The sequence below is a fragment of the Cinclus cinclus genome, chromosome 24, assembly GCF_963662255.1.
Source record: "Cinclus cinclus chromosome 24, bCinCin1.1, whole genome shotgun sequence".
Classification (NCBI taxonomy): Eukaryota; Metazoa; Chordata; class Aves; order Passeriformes; family Cinclidae; genus Cinclus; species Cinclus cinclus.
In genome coordinates this window covers 3,558,225-3,573,977 of record NC_085069.1, presented here as the reverse complement: position 1 = coordinate 3,573,977, position 15,753 = coordinate 3,558,225, and the positions used below count along the sequence as shown (strand labels likewise).

At 46.3% G+C, this 15,753-nt stretch overlaps 1 protein-coding gene across 1 annotated transcript; it reads left to right on the top strand.

Annotated features, from left to right (window-relative positions):
• Positions 1 to 9,841: 9,841 nt before the first annotated feature.
• On the top strand, positions 9,842 to 10,735 carry LOC134053190 (olfactory receptor 10C1-like; the record flags this gene model as incomplete). The annotated part of the gene is made up of 1 exon (XM_062508060.1): positions 9,842 to 10,735. A coding segment is annotated over one exon (894 nt), but the record flags the coding sequence as incomplete, so codon positions are not given.
• Between the last annotated feature and the right edge of the window lie 5,018 nt (positions 10,736 to 15,753).

Below are 15,753 nucleotides of genomic sequence, written 5' to 3'. Positions count from 1 at the left end.
GTGAGTGCAGTCTGAGGGGCTGGGCTCAGCCCAGAGTGGCAAAAAGCCCACCTTGGATACTGCAGGAAGGAGTGGGACAGAAGGAGAGCAGCAAAGGCTGTAGTTAAGTTAGTGGCTGAAAGCTGGTCACTCCTGCAGAGGAGGGAAAAGCCAGAGAGCTCTGCTGTTGATGCTGTGACAGCAGCAGGGCCTCCTCAGAGAAGGTAACATGCACTGGAGCACTTCAGAAGGACCTTTGAAGCTCCTGGGGCTCTGTCACTGATCACAAAGCTGTGAGCCTGCAGTTCAGCAGCTGGCACAAGCACCACTGAAACTCTTGATGGCAAATGCTGTTCTTTCCATAGGTTGTATTTCTTTGGAGTTTTTATTCCTTTGGTGAGATGTAGTCATTTCTTTGCAATCAGGTGAGGGGATTGATGCTGATCCCTTCCTGGAGCACGTCCTTGGTCATCCAGAGCTTTGCCCGCTGCTCCTGAGAGGGACGATGGCCACAACAGGGAACAATTCCTGTGAGTACCAGCTTCACTGGCAGCTTTGGACTTTGTGACTCCCCACAGACAGCTGACATGACTGGTGCTCAGATCCCAGAAGGATGTGCTCACAAGCTAGAGTGAAGTCTGGGATGTTTGCTGAGAATAGCCAGACTGACCCAGGTTGTTTAGTCCCAGGAAAACACCTTTTGTCACGGTGAAGAAGACTTTGAAACATCATTGCTCATAGGGAGGTCTGACAGGTCCTTGAGCTGCCTTTTGTGCTCAGTACTTGCTTGTTTTCAAGAAGTTACAGTCAGTTAGAATCAGGGAAAGCTTGACCTGATAATCCAGTCTAGAGCTCTGGTGAGAAGGCAAGGTACCCTGAGGCCCAGAAATCAGAGCTGGGGCTTGTTGGACTCTTGGCAAAGTAAGCAGGGGAACAGACTTTTCCAAATCAGGAAATTCCAATGGCAGTGCTAGGCTTCCCCCGATACTGAGTTGAAGGTTTGAGCTGGTTGTCCTGACTGCTTGTGTAGAAAACTCAAAGTTTAAATATGCTTTCTTTCCTCGCCTCATCTCTTTCCAAATGGAATTTCTCTGCAGTCATCGCCGAGGGAATAGCTCCTCCAAAAAGGATCCTCTTCCCACCAGAGAAGATTTGCATGGTCTGGCAGCAGAGACAGAGTGCTGGAGCAGGGCTCTTCAATGTGGGCAACACGTGCTTCCTCAACGCTGTCCTGCAGTGCCTGACCTACACCCCCCCACTGGCCAACTACCTGCTGTCCCAAGAGCACAGCCAGGCCTGTGAGTGCTTTTAGGAGCATCTCCTGAAAATCTCTTCATCAAGTCCCAGATTCCCAGAATGTAAAATTTGTTTTCAGACAACAGCAGCCCTTTGTCAGCCCCATGAGTCTGTACTCTTTGAACACTGGAGCCTAGAACCCACTTGTCCTAGCCTGCTGCCTTACCCTTAATGAAAACACCTCTTTCTCCCTGGCAGTCTTTATTCCTGCAAGTTAAACCCTCTGTGCTTATTGCACAGAAAGCTCTTGGTTTACCATCCCTCTCTGAAGATTTTCTGCACACTAAAATGCCCTGGGAGCATTGGGACATTGGGAGGAGTGGAGTATTGGACTGGAGTGGCAGTGCAAGAGGAGGAGTATCCCACTGCTGTGGATGTTTTGCTAACCTAAGGACCTTCCCTGTGTCCCTCTTCAGGTCACCAGCAGGGTTTCTGCATGATGTGCATCATGGAAGCACACGTGAACAAGGTCCTGCGTTCCCCTGTCAGTGCCATCCTGCCTTTGGCTGTCCTCAAGGTTTTCAAACGTAAGTCGTACCAGGTGCTTGAACAGGTTTCCTTCCCTCCTTCTATGAGAGAACTGAAACCTTCTTTCTTAGGCATAGGAGAACATTTGGAGCCCGGCAGGGAGGAAGATGCCCATGACTTCTTGTGCTGTACTGTCAATGCCATGCAGACAGCTTGTCTGAGTGAAAGCAGCGAGTAAGCACAAGCAAATCACCCTCACCAAGTTCTGAGCCCTTTGCACTGCTTGGTGTGCTCCCATCAAGGGAAACCTAAACCCTGGGCTTTCAGGCCAAGCAAAACTCTTGCCGGAGATAATGCTCTGTCTTCCCACTTGTTTCCAGCTTGGACCTCTCATCTCAATCCACTACCATTGTCTCTCAAATCTTTGGAGGCTTTCTGAGATCCAGAGGTATGTTTCCTCAACTCTTACTCTCTTTGACATTGCCTGTGTCCTTCTGTCTGCCTGTGCCTGACAGTTGGTCTGCTGGGACAGGTACAATGTGTAAATGGGCAGTGTCAGTCAGCTTCCCATTGCTGAGCATTTGGATTTTTCCTTCCAGTCACCTGCGTCAGCTGCAAAGCCGTTTCTGACTCCTACGAGGCCTTCCTGGATATCCCTTTGGATATCAGAGTAAGAAGCTTTTGCAGTTGTGCTTCAAGACATGCCAAGGCCCTTGCAGCTTTCCAGAGTCAGCACATTTGTCTTAAAAATGTGTGCTGTGAGCACAAGAGATCTTGGTGGTGGGTGGGAAGGGGAATGGATGGTGTCCTCCTGCAGAGGCCATGGCACTGGTCTCTCTGTAGGTGCTGTCTTTAAGCTGGTCGAGCAGCATTATCCTCTCTGCAACCACAATATATCCTCATCCTCCTTTGCTTTGCCCTCCCCTAACACTTGTCTGGCTCCCAGGCCGATGGGTCGGGTTGTTTGCACCACTGATGCCCCTGCATAGTGTCATGAGTTGATGTGAGTGGTGTGGTGGTACGGGGAGGGAGCTCTTGATGGCTCCGGGAGCCTCTGGGACACAGGGAGATGTTCAGCATCCCACTCTCTTTCTGTCTCCTTCTGGACAGCTTCATGGTGGGTCTCTTCAGCATCAGCTGCAGGGGTTTGCTTGTCAGCTCGTGGGAGTTGTTTGGGTGAGGCAATTTCCTGCAGCTCAGTGTGCTCATTTGTCACTCTTGCAGACAGCCTCCACCCTCACTGCAGCTCTGGAGGACTTTGTGAGACCCGAGCACCTGGATGGTGAAAACTGCTACAAATGTAACACGTAAGATGATTACTAAGCACATATTACCAGGAGATCCTGTGTGAGGGAGTTGCATGTCATTGAGCAGAAGTCATCTTCTCATGGAGCTTTGCTGCACACAGAGGAGATGCAGCTTCTTTAAAATAGAGCAGGGAATAGCCTTAGAATAGCAAAAGCTGTGTGAGACAGGACAGGTTGCCTGGCCACCCTGGGGGAGGATTGGGTGCATTTCAGCACTGGGTTCTGTGCTTGGTTTCAAGGTGTAAGAAGAATGTTGCTGCCTTCAAGAAGTTCACAGTCCATTGCGCACCCAAGGTTCTCACGGTGTGTCTAAAAAGGTTTGACTGTTTCACCGGTAGGAAGATCAGCAAGGTTTGTACACAGCCGGTGTGCAGCTTTCTCTTCCTGGAGCAGATTTCCCTGAGCTTGTGCCAAGGCACTGGTCTTGGGTTCGTCATGTTCCCTTCTGGGGAGAGAATTCCCTTGGGAAGACAGGCAAGCGCTCTTCTCCAGCAGAGCTGCTTTGGCCAAGAACAGTTTCCTGCCACTCAAAGCATTACACCTTTGTGATGGTGTGCTTTATGGAAAACCAGCTGCTTGTGAGCCCCAAAGATGTATTTACACACCTCTGGCCCCTGGATGTGGCAGGCTATTCTGTGTCATAGGTCAGGGTCACTTCTGAGCCCTGCTGGTGTCTGTGCAGGTTGTGAAGTACCCCGAGTACCTGGATCTTCGCCCGTACATGTCCCAGGCAGAGGGAGAACCCCTCCGTTACTCCTTGTATGCTGTCCTGGTGCACAGTGGGGTCAGCTGTCATACAGGACACTATTTCTGCTACACAAAGGTAGTCAGCAATGTCCTTCCTTCCTTTTTTCTTTCCTTGCCAATGGGGAAAATGTGTGTGGGGAAGACAACTTTGCTGTCGGTGTTACTGACAGCCAAGGTTTTGGGGCAGGAGATGTCTTGAGGGGCTGGACTGGATTTGTTTTGACATACTCTTTGTTAGGTAGTTTTCTGCCTGTGTTTTTGGTGAGAAACCATGCAGAGATCTTTGTCCTTTTTTTTTCCACAGGCCAGCAATGGGCTGTGGTACCTGATGGATGATGAGTCTGTGGAGCTTCGTTGCCTTGACACAGCTCTCAGGCAGCAAGCCTACCTGCTGTTTTATGCCAGGTAATAAGCAACATTCAGATGCGTTCAGAAGATGTTTCCTTTTCCCTGTCTATTGGTTTGCTTCTCATAGTGCAGAGAATGCAGAGATTTCTCACCAAAGGCAATTACTACCAGCTTCATTCAGTGCTGTGGAACCTGTGCTGCCCCATGTCTGTGCTTCAGGCTGCTGCCCTGATGTAGCCTGCTACCTGCCTGCTCTGTGATGCTAGACTTTTGTAGAAAAGAGTGAGGGAACTTAAAGGGACCTGCCAGGAAAGATGGGGAGGGAGCCTTTATCAGGAAGGGCTGGACAGGATGAAGGGTATCAGTTTTCAGCTGACCCATTATGGCAGGTTTCCATGAGATATTAGGAAGAAATGCTTGAGTGGAAGGGTGGTGAGAGCATGGAACAGGCTGCCCAAAGAAGCTGTGGGTGCCCCATCCTTGGAGGTTTTCAAGGCCAGGGTGGACAGGTCTTGGAGAGGCCTTGTCTATTGTGAGGTATTCCTGTCCATGACAGCGGGGTGGCACAAAATGAGCATTAAGATCCCTTCCAACCCAAGCAAGCGTGTGAATTTTGTGCAATTCACATGAGGGTCTAGAAGGTATAAAGATGAGGTTTATCTGAGATAGGAGTAGACTTGGTGGGAAGACTCTAGCTAAAATTTCCATTAGTGGCCTTGGTTAAATCTTCTCTCTGTCATACAAATCTCTCCAAGGAAATGAGCGAATCCCAGAGAGGGCTGCAAAACAGCCCCAAACTGAGATGATTCTTTTCTTTTCTCCAGGTGTTCTGATCTGAAAATTGGAGAAAGGGCTTCTTCCTCACTGGCACCACCGTATGCCCCTTCCTTCCTTCCTCAGTGGGAAGCTTCAGGACCTTCCAACAGGAGCTTGCAGTGTGCTCCTGGCACCGGGGTTGCTCAGGAGCAGGTCCTGCTGAGGCAGAGGGACATGAGCAGATCCGTGCAGGGCAGCTACAACCTCTGCAGCCCCTCTGTGCAGCACACAGACTACGAGCCCTCAGCGAGGAAGAGGAGGAGGCTGACAACACATTCCCCGTGTTGTGATCAAACCCCTGTGGATAGAGCAACTCCAGGGCCCCCCAGCTCCCACTTGAAGCAGGCTCCCAAGCTCAGGGCTGCTCGGAGGCAAACCCGAGCGAGGTGCAGAGAGCAGAGGAGATCCCCACGGCGGGGCTCTGACCTGCACGGCCGCTTTGTGCAGTGCACAGACGACCAGCACCCCTCTGTGAGCAAGAGGAAGAGGAGGAGAACAAGTTCTTCCCGTTGTGACAGAGCCCCAGGGGATTGCGCAACTTCAGGGCCCTCCAACACCAGCTTCAAGCAGGCTCCTGTGCTCAGGGCTGCTCAGGAGCAATCCCGAGCGAGGCTGAGGGAGCGGAGGAGATCCCCAGAGCTGGGCTATGATCTCCACAGCCGGTTTGTGCAGCATGCAGCCCAGCGCCCTTCGGCGAGGAAGAGGAGGGTGCCCATGGCCTAGAGGGGCACGTCTGAGAAGAGCTCGGGGCACTCTGGGAGTGCTGCAGTCATATTTTGGCCCTGGCTGAAGCAGAAGGGAAGATGAGCACTGAGGTTTTTATCACAGGTGCCCTTGTTTTCTTCTCAAAGATGAAGAAACAGTTGGTTTATATGGGCGATGATGCTTGTGAATAGAGTAATAGGCTTTAATTAGAATTCTTCATTCCACAGTGTAGATAGTTTTTGCTGCTAATATAGGTCAGTAGTTGAAAGCAATATTGATGCAATTTTTTAATTAAAGCTAGAAAAATAAATGTTAAGTACAGACTGATATTACCCTTGCCAATGTCTCTTTTTCTCAGTCTCAAGGTGAAATCTTGCTGGGTGTCCCCACTCAAAGGAGGAATCTCCAGCCACATTCTGAGAAGGGGAGGGGGGGTTAGACGTCTGTCCTGTTGAAGAGTGGGGCTTTTCCAGAGTGAAGTGATGGACTGTGAGTGTCACAGTGCTCAGGGAGCTGTGCCAGCTGGGGCAGGATGCTCTGCCTGAGCAGGGATACAGCAGCTCCAGCTGTGTCCTGTCTACACCTTAGCAGGAATGGCTTGAGCAAGGAGGGCCTCCTGTTTGTAGTGTTAAAGAATGCTGAGACCAGCTTGACCAAACTATCATGTCACCACTGTCACTGAAAACATCAGGATAAATTAAGCTCTCTAATGCTACTTTTAGTGTCAGGAAGCACACATTCCTTTCTTAGAGTGCCCTTCTGGGCAACTCCTCCCACTTTATATTCCAGGCATGATGCTGTGTGGTGTGGATGTCCCTCTGGGCAGTTCAGGTCACCTGTCCCAGCTGTGCTCTCTGCCAGTTTCTTTTGTGAGCCTCCTCACAGGCAGAGCAGAAGATGAGAAAACAAAATGTCCCTGACTCAGGACAAACGTGACTGAGCAAAACCCCAAACTTCAGCGTATTATCAACACCATTCTCATTGCAAATCCAGAACACAGCACTGTAAGAGCTACCGAAATAAAGAAATTAACTCTACCCTGTCTGAAATGAGAACAGTGGCATTCCAGCACAATTGCTGAATTACCTTTGTTAGTTCCCTCTTTATCTCTGGGTTATGCCCAGTGTCCATGTGGTTCAGAAATTCTACATTCCTTGCATCCATATTCAGCCATAAAATGCCTCTTCCAGGTCTGAGACCATTGATGCATATCAAGGTTAATTACAGTTGTTTTAGCAAAACGTAAAGCTTCAGGGCTTTTCCCAAGCTGTGTTCCCACTAGAGCAGCTTATGGCAAACCTTGCTAAATGTTGGCTACAGTGGCATATGACAGAGTGGAAAATTACACGGCTCATGATTAATTAAAAGAAGTAATTAGAAAACTGAATTAAAAGAATGAATTAGAAAAGGTATTTGTAAAGTTCTATCATTTCCAACACCATGAGGACATGCAAACAGAGAATCCCTGATCTGAGGGCAGGAGCAGCAAGGATGTCCAGGCCTTCACATGGAAGTGAGAGTCAGACGGGTCACATGGGAGAAACCAAAGTGGTGCTAGTACCTTCTTCAGCAGCAAAGCCTATTTTGTTGAATAGACCTGCCAAAACCTAATGTAAAAATGTATCAGAGGCAGCCAGTCAGGTTATGCTATAGAAGGGCAGTCCCACTTTTGCATGACAAGGATTTCTAGCATACCTCCCTAAGGTGTGTGAATATCCCTCCCTTGAGCAGGGAAAGCCCTGAAGGTCACTTCTCATGGCTGAGCAAAATAGGTTTGCTCATGGTTGTTGGATGAGTGACATCAATCTCTACGTAATTGTTTTGCCTGATTTCATAGAATTGCTTCTCTGTTGCTTCCAAGATAGTGCACTATACTGTAACACTAGTAGTTAGTTAGGGTGTGTTACTATGCTAGTTCCACTATGCTAGTTATGTTAGTAAGGCTGCCGATGCAATGTGACAAATACTTGTGATCAAGTTATTTTGCTTAATGATTGCAATCAATTTAAATGAATTCTTAATTTTATTTATATCAATAGATTTGGTTTGCCGTCTTTAATCCCACGGGGCACAGTTGTATACAGGCTCAAGTACACCTCTGTAACCCTTTGCATAGAAACTGTTGAAGAGTCTGGGGCTGGGCTAGGACCCAGCTGCATGCAGACTTCTCTCTGAGGAGTTTAGAAAACAAAAGTGTCCTTCCTGTACCTGCTGACTTGACAGGAGGGCTTCTGTAGCAAACTTTGTGTGGAGTGGGTCTGTTCTCCACTCACTGATAACTTTTGCAAGGAGCAGGGAGTTGGACTGGATGAGCATTATGGGTCCCTTCCCACATGAGATATTCGATGATCTGATGATTCTATTACATGGTGGAAGGGGAAAGGGATTTTCTTTTTGCCACCATGGAAGTTGGGAGAAGTATTAGTAAAAACACTGGTAAAGGGAGGGCTGCAGGGAGCAGTATCACCTTCCATCACTAAATTGGACTAGGATTTCATAAAATTAAATGAAGACCAACAGCCATGCCTGGCCTTGCTTATTGAGCCTTCTCCCAAGCACAATGGGAATATCTGCTGGTAGTGGATAACATTGAGTGAGTTGGTCTGTGCTGTGAAAGATGGTCTGACTGCTTGGTGGGCACATCTGTCAAATAAATCTTAGCCAAAGAAATAATTGGAATGCTAAATCCTTGTTTGCTGCAGCAGATGTGTCAAAGAAAGTGGGTGATTTTTGGTTGGTTGGTTGGTTGGATGGGGATTATTGTTGTTGGTGGTGTTCTTTTAATCTTTCTGATTAATGACAAACCTTCGGAAGAAGGAGTAGGGGAACCTAGATGTTAATTTGTGGGCAAGAATGATCTTTTTGGTGCAACTTTCTCCCAAAGTATATGTGAGGACTGCATCAATACACACTCCTTTGTCTTGGGTTCCTCTACGGCAGAGTCACTGATGGTGTGACCCAGAAAGGAAATATGGGTACAGACACCCAAATGGTTTAAAGTGGGCATGTTTCAGCAGACTGTAGTACACAGTAGCAGAAGCAGGGGAAGTATCTGGCAGCAGAGGATCATAAAGCCAAGGAGGATTAGCAGTGCCTTAGCAAAAGCTATAGCCTGCATACTTCTTCATGATACCCTAAAAAGGGTCCTTCAAATCTGCGAGCGATGAGGTATGCCAGGAAATAGATCAAGGTAAACTAATTTTTAGTTGTAATGATCTGGACATCAACAGGGAAATAAAAATTAAGATTGGCAATGAGTGAATCTTTTGTCCCTTATCCCCAAGTGAATGTGGGCTGCATCTTTGTTTCACCTTCAAATTTTGCTGAGAAAGCATAAGTATGGTAAGCCTGTGTGGCAACTCTGTCATTAATCTGGCTGCATTATGAAGTAATAGTAATTACTGCAAAGTAAAACCAGATCTTGATATTTGTGTGGGATATCTGGGTTTATATAGAAATCATTTGCAAGTTCTGTAAAACTAGAGGTGGCTGTGAATCAGCTCATACACGTGCATCATATTTATCCAACCTCTTAACAACTATTCCTTATTGCTCCAATCAGCACTAGCTAGTCTCAGTGGACTTTATATAGATGTAGTATAAAGAGCTGTGGACAAACCTCTCTTCTGCTTCACTGCAGAGTGCTCAGAGTTGAAAGCTTTCCTGGAAACCTCAACATTTAGGGGTTTTTTCCTATCCTCTCTCTTCTTCTACCACACTCCACAACAGGAGAAACTACCTTTGTTATATTCAAATGGTGCAACTGATGATTTTTGAGACTTGAACTGATTAGTCCATGAAAAGATCTCTGCCACAACAAGTTTTCTTTTTCTACAGAGTAAAAGTGGTAGCTGAGCGTTTGAAGAGAGTAGTGAATATACAGCCTTTGAAGGCAATGCTATGAAAGAAGAATCAGTCAAAAAGAGACAGAAACAAAACGCATAAGACTGCCTCATTTTCTTTCGAAGCTTTTATAATCTTTTCAGAAGATCTTCTCAAAATCTGAGTAGTATCTAAATTCCAGTCCTCTTTCTGTCTGTTCAAGCAGGCAGTTGTATTCTGACTGCAGATTTGCCCGGCTGTTTGCAGCTTCATCGGCTGCTGGACACTAAAACGAGGAGAGCTCTGCAAGGCACCAGACAAGGATGATCCTTGGGAACCTCAGTGGATTGAGTGAATTCAGACTCCTGGGTTTTTCTGGAACCTCTCCTTTATACCCTTTGCTCTTTGTAGTTTTATTATCTCTTCATTTTCTCACCTGGATGGCGAACACAGTGATAGCTTTGGTAACAAACAGTGATAATCGCCTTCACACCCCGATGTATTTCTTCCTCACTCAGCTGTCCTGTTGGGATATCTGCTATTTGTCAGTCATTATCCCAAGTATTCTCGAGAACCTGATGGTGGGAACAGTGAGTATTTCCAAGACAAGATGTGCAATGCAAATGTTTTCCTTCCTTTTCTTTGGAGTTGCTGAGTGTTTTCTCTTGGCCGCCATGTCCCTTGATGGTTATTTTGCAGTTTGCTCCCCCTTGCATTACACAATGATCATGAGCAGCAGGGTCTGCAGAAGCCTGGTTGTTGGAGCTTACATCTGTGGAACTGCTGTGGGCTTAGTTCACACCCTCATCACCTTCAGCTCACCCTTGTGTGGTTGTGCCATTGACCACTTCTTCTGTGAGATTCAGCCTCTCCTGGACGTGCTCTGTGGCAACACTCTCCCAAGTGAAATCCAGGTCATTGTGGTGGCTGTCTTTGCTATTCTGAGTCCTTTCTCACTGGTCATTTATTCCTATATTGGTATTGTTTCCACAATTCTTCACATGGCATCAGCTGAGAGCCAGGAGAAGGCGTTTTCCACTTGCTCCTCACAGCTCCTGGTTGTGACTGTTTTTTATGGCACTGCAGGCTCCATGTACCTGCGGCCAAAATACAGCTACTGTGCATCTGTGGATAAATTCCTCTCCCTTTCTTATTCTCTGGTGACTCCTTTATTGAATCCCATCATTTGCAGTTTGAGGAATAAGGAGGTGAAAGGAGCCCTGAAGGAAAAAATGGAGCAAACCTAAGTTAGTGTGGAAATGAAATAGAAGATTTGGGTTGTTCCAGGTGTTTGTGGTGGAATTTTTCACTCTAAATTCTTGTTCAGGAAAATCGATTTCCAGATCTACTTCAGCTATTGGGGAGGAAGGAGGGAGAAGAGTGGAGATTTTTAGCTCTAAGAGGGAGTGTTAGAAGCTATGTTAACATTTTGGAAGGGAATTTCTTCCACATACTTAAGAAATTCTTCAATAAACTTATTTTTTTCCTTTTCTTTTCCTTGCTATTTTTCAAAAGCTTGAAAATTACGCTTTACATACTTCTGAATTTTTGAACCAAAGAGTAATATTCAAGAGCCTGACTTTACTGAAAGAACTGAAAAGAATGAGTTTTCACCTGTTTGCATTTATTTCCTGAAACTGTTTAGTAAATCTGTTGGGGGAAAGGAGAGGACATAGTTCAGGCAATAATGTGGAGCCCAAGAAATTACTGAGGACTGATTTTAATTCTGAGATTGTTACTGGGGGAAAAAAAAAAAAAAAAAAAAAAAAAAAAGAGGTGTGCAAAATTGCATTCCTGCCCCACTGCCTCAAAGATATTTCTTCAATTTTAGAGTCATTGTTTTAAACATGTTAGACCAAGTGTAGGCCTTTGAAGTACTTAACCACTGTAATCTTCTGTAACTATTAATACAACTCTTTATATTAAATGCTCAAAGCTTAAATGATATTGGAAAGATAAGGACATGCATTACTCCTTAAATTAATCCTTCATTCCTGGAAATAAATGAAAATATAAATATCATAAAAGTACATGTCCTGGTTTAAAAGACAGCTGTTTGCTAAGGAAAGCAGAAGCTTCCCTTTGGACTGAAAAATGTGATCCTTCCTTCCTTCTTTCCTTCCGATTATTAGGATTTTGAAATTAAGGGAGCTCTCAGGCAAAGATATGGGGGTAGGAATAACAGTTCTTTACTAGTATATCTACCAAGACAAACAAGAACAACAGTAGCTATGAAATTAGCCACAAACAGACCAGTAACTCAGTCCCAGTGTTTTTTGGCTGCAGGCACCTTTTCCCTGAGCTGCAGTTCCCGGTGCTGGGGGCGGGCAGGTCCCGCAGAGCTGCAGGAGGGCTGGGGGTGATGGCAGAGCTGTCCCAGGGAGAGACAGAGAGAGATGGAGAGAGCTCTCCGCTCACGGTGTGGGTCCTGGGGCTCAGCAGAGTGCTGGAAGGTGGCAGGTTCCAGCGAGAAGGCAGCAGGGCAGGGTCCCACAGCAGTGAGGATGGCTCCCGGCGATGGCATGGCAGGAATGCAACACAGGCGGCGATCGTCCTTCTCGTCCCAACTCCAAGGGGGAAATGGGACCCAGGCCCAGCCTTCCGCTTCCTCTTCTGCATGTTTCAATCTCGCGCGGTGTCCTTCTTCTCTCTCTCCTCCCCCTTGTCACCAGGGCCCAGTCAACAGGTATCTTAGCATGACAATGGGGAAAATTCCACAGAGGGAAAAGGGAAAGAAACAACCCCCAACAGTACAGGGTTCTTAATTGGATGTCATATGAATTTTTATCTTGAGAGTTTGTAAATCCACAAAAAAATTATAAGGTATAATATCCTTTGCAGAAGCTTGACATCTTTGATTTTAATCACATCTTATTTTGGACCAAAAAATTTATTATAACAGAAAATGCTGTCTCATACTTTTAATTTTTTAAATTTCAAATGCATTACAAAAAGAATGCATTGTTTTTTGTCATATTGCTTTATTGGCATTAAAGTTTCTCCCCTAGTCATATATGCTAGACTCCTTACAGCAGCATTCCTAGAGAATTGCACAACTGTGTGTATTATGAAAGAAGTGATGAAGAGGGGAAACCCAAGTAAAAAAAAGCAGTGGGGATAAGAAAAGTGTAATTCATAAAACATACAAAAAAAAAGCAAAATAAAAAACACCCAACCAAACAAAAAAAAAATGGTAAAATATGGTTCAGTAAAATGAAAGTAAGCATTAAAAACCTGGGAAGTTTCAGTCTGGTAAACCACCAGGTCCAATTCTTTCTTGATTGATTATGCAAAATTTGTGAGTTCTCAAGTTTGTGGACAACACTAAATCAGAGGGAGTAGACAATGTGCCAAAGGGCCCCCATGTTTTAATGAATCCAGAGGAAGGCTGGATGAGTTCCTTGAACAGAGAGCCCAGCTCTAGGTGTCCAAACCAGGTGGGATTCAGCTGCCTCTTCATGGCTTGATTTTGGGGGAGCTGCATCCATGGATTCACACTTGCCCATCTTAAGTGTCTGGAATCTGAGCCTGAAGGATGGTTTCTATCAAAATGGAAATTAGCACTTCTAGGGCAGGGATCTTGTGCTTCAGAAGGAGTCTTTGCAGATGAGTGCTGTCCTCATGGCCTGGAATAGCAGGCATGCAGAAGAAATTACAGGACTGAGTCCCCTCCAGGGGAAGCTGCGTGTTCCTGGTCTCTGCTGGGGAAGAAAGGCTGGTGGTACCTTGGACAGGATGAGAAAGCAGAGAGTCAATGATAAAAACAAAAATCAACCTCTCCTTCACTTCCTTTCTGACTGAAACTGTAAAACAAAGCTCAGAGAACTCACATTTGTGGGATCAGTATGGTGACGAGGATTTGCAAATCTCAGCTGTTTCAAGAGAGGTGTTTAGCCCTCAAGTTACCTGAAGATCTATGAACCCTGAGGCTCTGTGAATGATTTCATTTGCCCAAGACTACTTGCACCGAACAAAATGAGTCTGCTTTACAGCAGAGCTTGGTCTCAGCTGATGCTAGAAATCTGACTGTGCAGTTGCCTCTTGAAGCAAGGTGCTCACTTTGAGAGAAAGTGTACAGGTGAAAAACTTAATTCCTCCAATTGGAACAGATCTTCAGTATTGTTCCAGAAAACTCTGAATTAACCCCACCTGATCTGATTTCAGGCTCCAGAGCACTGAACGGGAAAGCCTTACTGTGACAGACAGGAGAGCCAGGGGAGAATCAAACCAACCATGGTGCAGAATAAACACAACTAAATCCAGTGCAGAGTTCCAGCTCTGTGCCAGGATCCTTGTGCTGGTCTGGAGCACAGAGGTGTGGGACGGAAACATGAAAACACACGCTTGGGCTCACAGGAATATCCAGAGACAATTAATCATCCTTTCAGAATTTCACGGAAGAGGTTAAAAGTGTCCACACCTTGCTTATTTTCATCTTTTGAATGGAAAAGGGGATTTTGAATTTAGCTTTCTGTAAATGCTTTCATTGTATCTGCTTAAGTATAGCTGGAAGAAACCTGACTCCGTCTGGCAATAGAAGTATATGCTACTTGGGAATAATTGTCATAGGTTAAACACCCAGCAGATTGCACCAGTGATTCCTGCTGTCACTAGAATAGCCAGCCCGTGGAATTTTGTGACTCTCATGCCCTTGGTGCTCCAGAAAACATTGTAAACTCTAGATTGGCAGTAAATTGGCAGTAAAAACCAAATAAAATAAAACACAAATACAAAAAGGCAGAAAAGACTGTAGTTCTTAAATCTGAGTAAGTCTTTTGTTTTGCACGGAAGGTCTAGACATAATACGGTGAAAAATTAGTTTTTCTAGATAGAAAGTTTTACATCTAGGTATTTCTAATACGTACTACATCTTTACAAGGGATATGCTAGACACTGAGCTCTCATTTTAAAATAGTGCAGTAAACCATGCTAAATTCTCCAAACCAATAATTGCCATTTCAGATTTTGTCTGAATCAGGTTTTATTCTTTGCCCAGCCAGTGCCCTCTCTGCTCTTTGTCTTTCTTTCCATCTTCCTCTGTCCTTTCTCTCTGTCTGTCTAACTAGCTCTTTTTTGACATCACTTCCTTGCATTCCTTGGGCTTTCTCCTCTGTCTCCCACTGCTGCAGCTCTCCTTTCTCAGCGGAAGGTCCCAATGCTTTTGTCTGCCTCAGGCTCTGCAGCCACCCAGCCCGGGGCTGTTCACACCCTGCTTTGTGCCAGCCTTCTCAAGCCCCTCGGTACGGTTCTGTTTGCCAGCACTGCCGTGCCCTGCTCCTCAGCACCTCCCAGCCGGGCCCCTGTGTCCGCCTGAGCCCGGCACTCAGCTGCGCTTCTCCAGCCCTCGGCAGCTCCCGCCTCCCTGCTCCCCCTCTCTGCTGTGCTCACACCCGGCAGAGCAGCACAGATCCGCCCCGTGCCCCAGCCCTGGCTCGGGGCCCGCCAGGAGCCTCCACCCTGCTCCTCACCTGCACCAGGTGTGCTGTCACCTGAGCAATGGCCAAACAACCGGGAGCCTGCAGCAGCCACTCATTCCCTGACACTGCAGCTGATGCCTCCATGGGCTTCCTAAAAGCACAGGCCACACAAAGCCAAGGGAATCAAAAGCAGATATATCTACTGAATAAATAAATTCCATACATCTATATCAATATCGATATCAATATCAATATCAATATCAATATCAATATCAATATTTATTGAAGGGCCTTCAGGAACATTTCAGGCAGACAAAGCCTCCCAGGGGCTACACTCCAAAATGGACCGTGGGTCACGGGTTCTCGTCCTTTTCTAAGTTTGGTCCATTTGCCTATTGGAGGTTTATTTCCAATGACAGCTTCAGGTAATGAAGTCATTTACCTTCAGTTTGTTCACCCCCAACTCACTTTTGTTTCCATTTCCTGGGGCCTGAGGCAGTGAGGGGTCCTTGATTGCCAGGCCTGGGCAGGAATTGCTGTGTCTGAGCAGAATGGGGAAGCAGCAGCTCACACTGTGCATGGAGTTTGGAGTCACACGCATAAGAATGGCAGGATTGCAAATCTACGAAAAATACAAAAGCTACAATCCTGAGGCATCAGGGGTGAATAGCAACCAGCTGCCTCTTTGGAGCCCGAGGAACAGCAACTGCCTGCCGCAAGGCCCAAAAGCTTGTTGGTCAAATGCAGCAGGAACAAAAGTGCCTCCAGCCATCCTGAGTGGGAATGTGGCTAAAGCTGTGTCGGATCCAAGGCAGCCTGGAGGAAGGAGTGAATGTGAAGCTGCTGAA